General features: G+C 32.9%; 1 protein-coding gene across 1 annotated transcript in view; it reads right to left on the reverse strand.

Annotated features, from left to right (window-relative positions):
- Window positions 1-251: 251 nt before the first annotated feature.
- cenpn (centromere protein N) overlaps window positions 252-347 on the reverse strand; it is a 3,836-nt gene continuing 3,740 nt past the window's right edge. The window contains exon 8 of the mRNA XM_035652057.1: window positions 252-268. Within this exon, the coding sequence (XP_035507950.1) occupies window positions 252-268 (17 nt within the window). The remainder of the gene's footprint in view (window positions 269-347) is intronic.

The raw sequence follows: 347 nt of genomic DNA on the forward strand, positions 1-347 counted from the left end.
ACAAAGCAGAGAGATATTTGCAGTTTAGATGTTTATATCATACCCTTACTCTGCTAAACTTACAGTGAGTGGGAGAATACTGTATATTCCTAGATCACCACAAATACAAGCAAAGTATTGTTGAGAGAGAGATTGAGCAGTCTAACAGGTTTAAGCCGACCTTGTAACTGATAATCAAGATTTTAGCTGATAAAAGAAAAATGTAATTCCTACAATATTTCTCATAGTAACTGCTGTAAATGCACTAAATGTCAACTACACTGTACACCTAAAAACACAAAATGTTGTCTTTTTAGACCAATTTTGTTCTCATATCTTAAAGGAATTATTATGACTAGGACAAAGTG

Source organism: Morone saxatilis, unplaced genomic scaffold (genome assembly GCF_004916995.1).
Source record: "Morone saxatilis isolate NCDOM2014 unplaced genomic scaffold, NCSU_SB_2.0 Contig11, whole genome shotgun sequence".
Taxonomy (NCBI): domain Eukaryota; kingdom Metazoa; phylum Chordata; class Actinopteri; family Moronidae; genus Morone; species Morone saxatilis.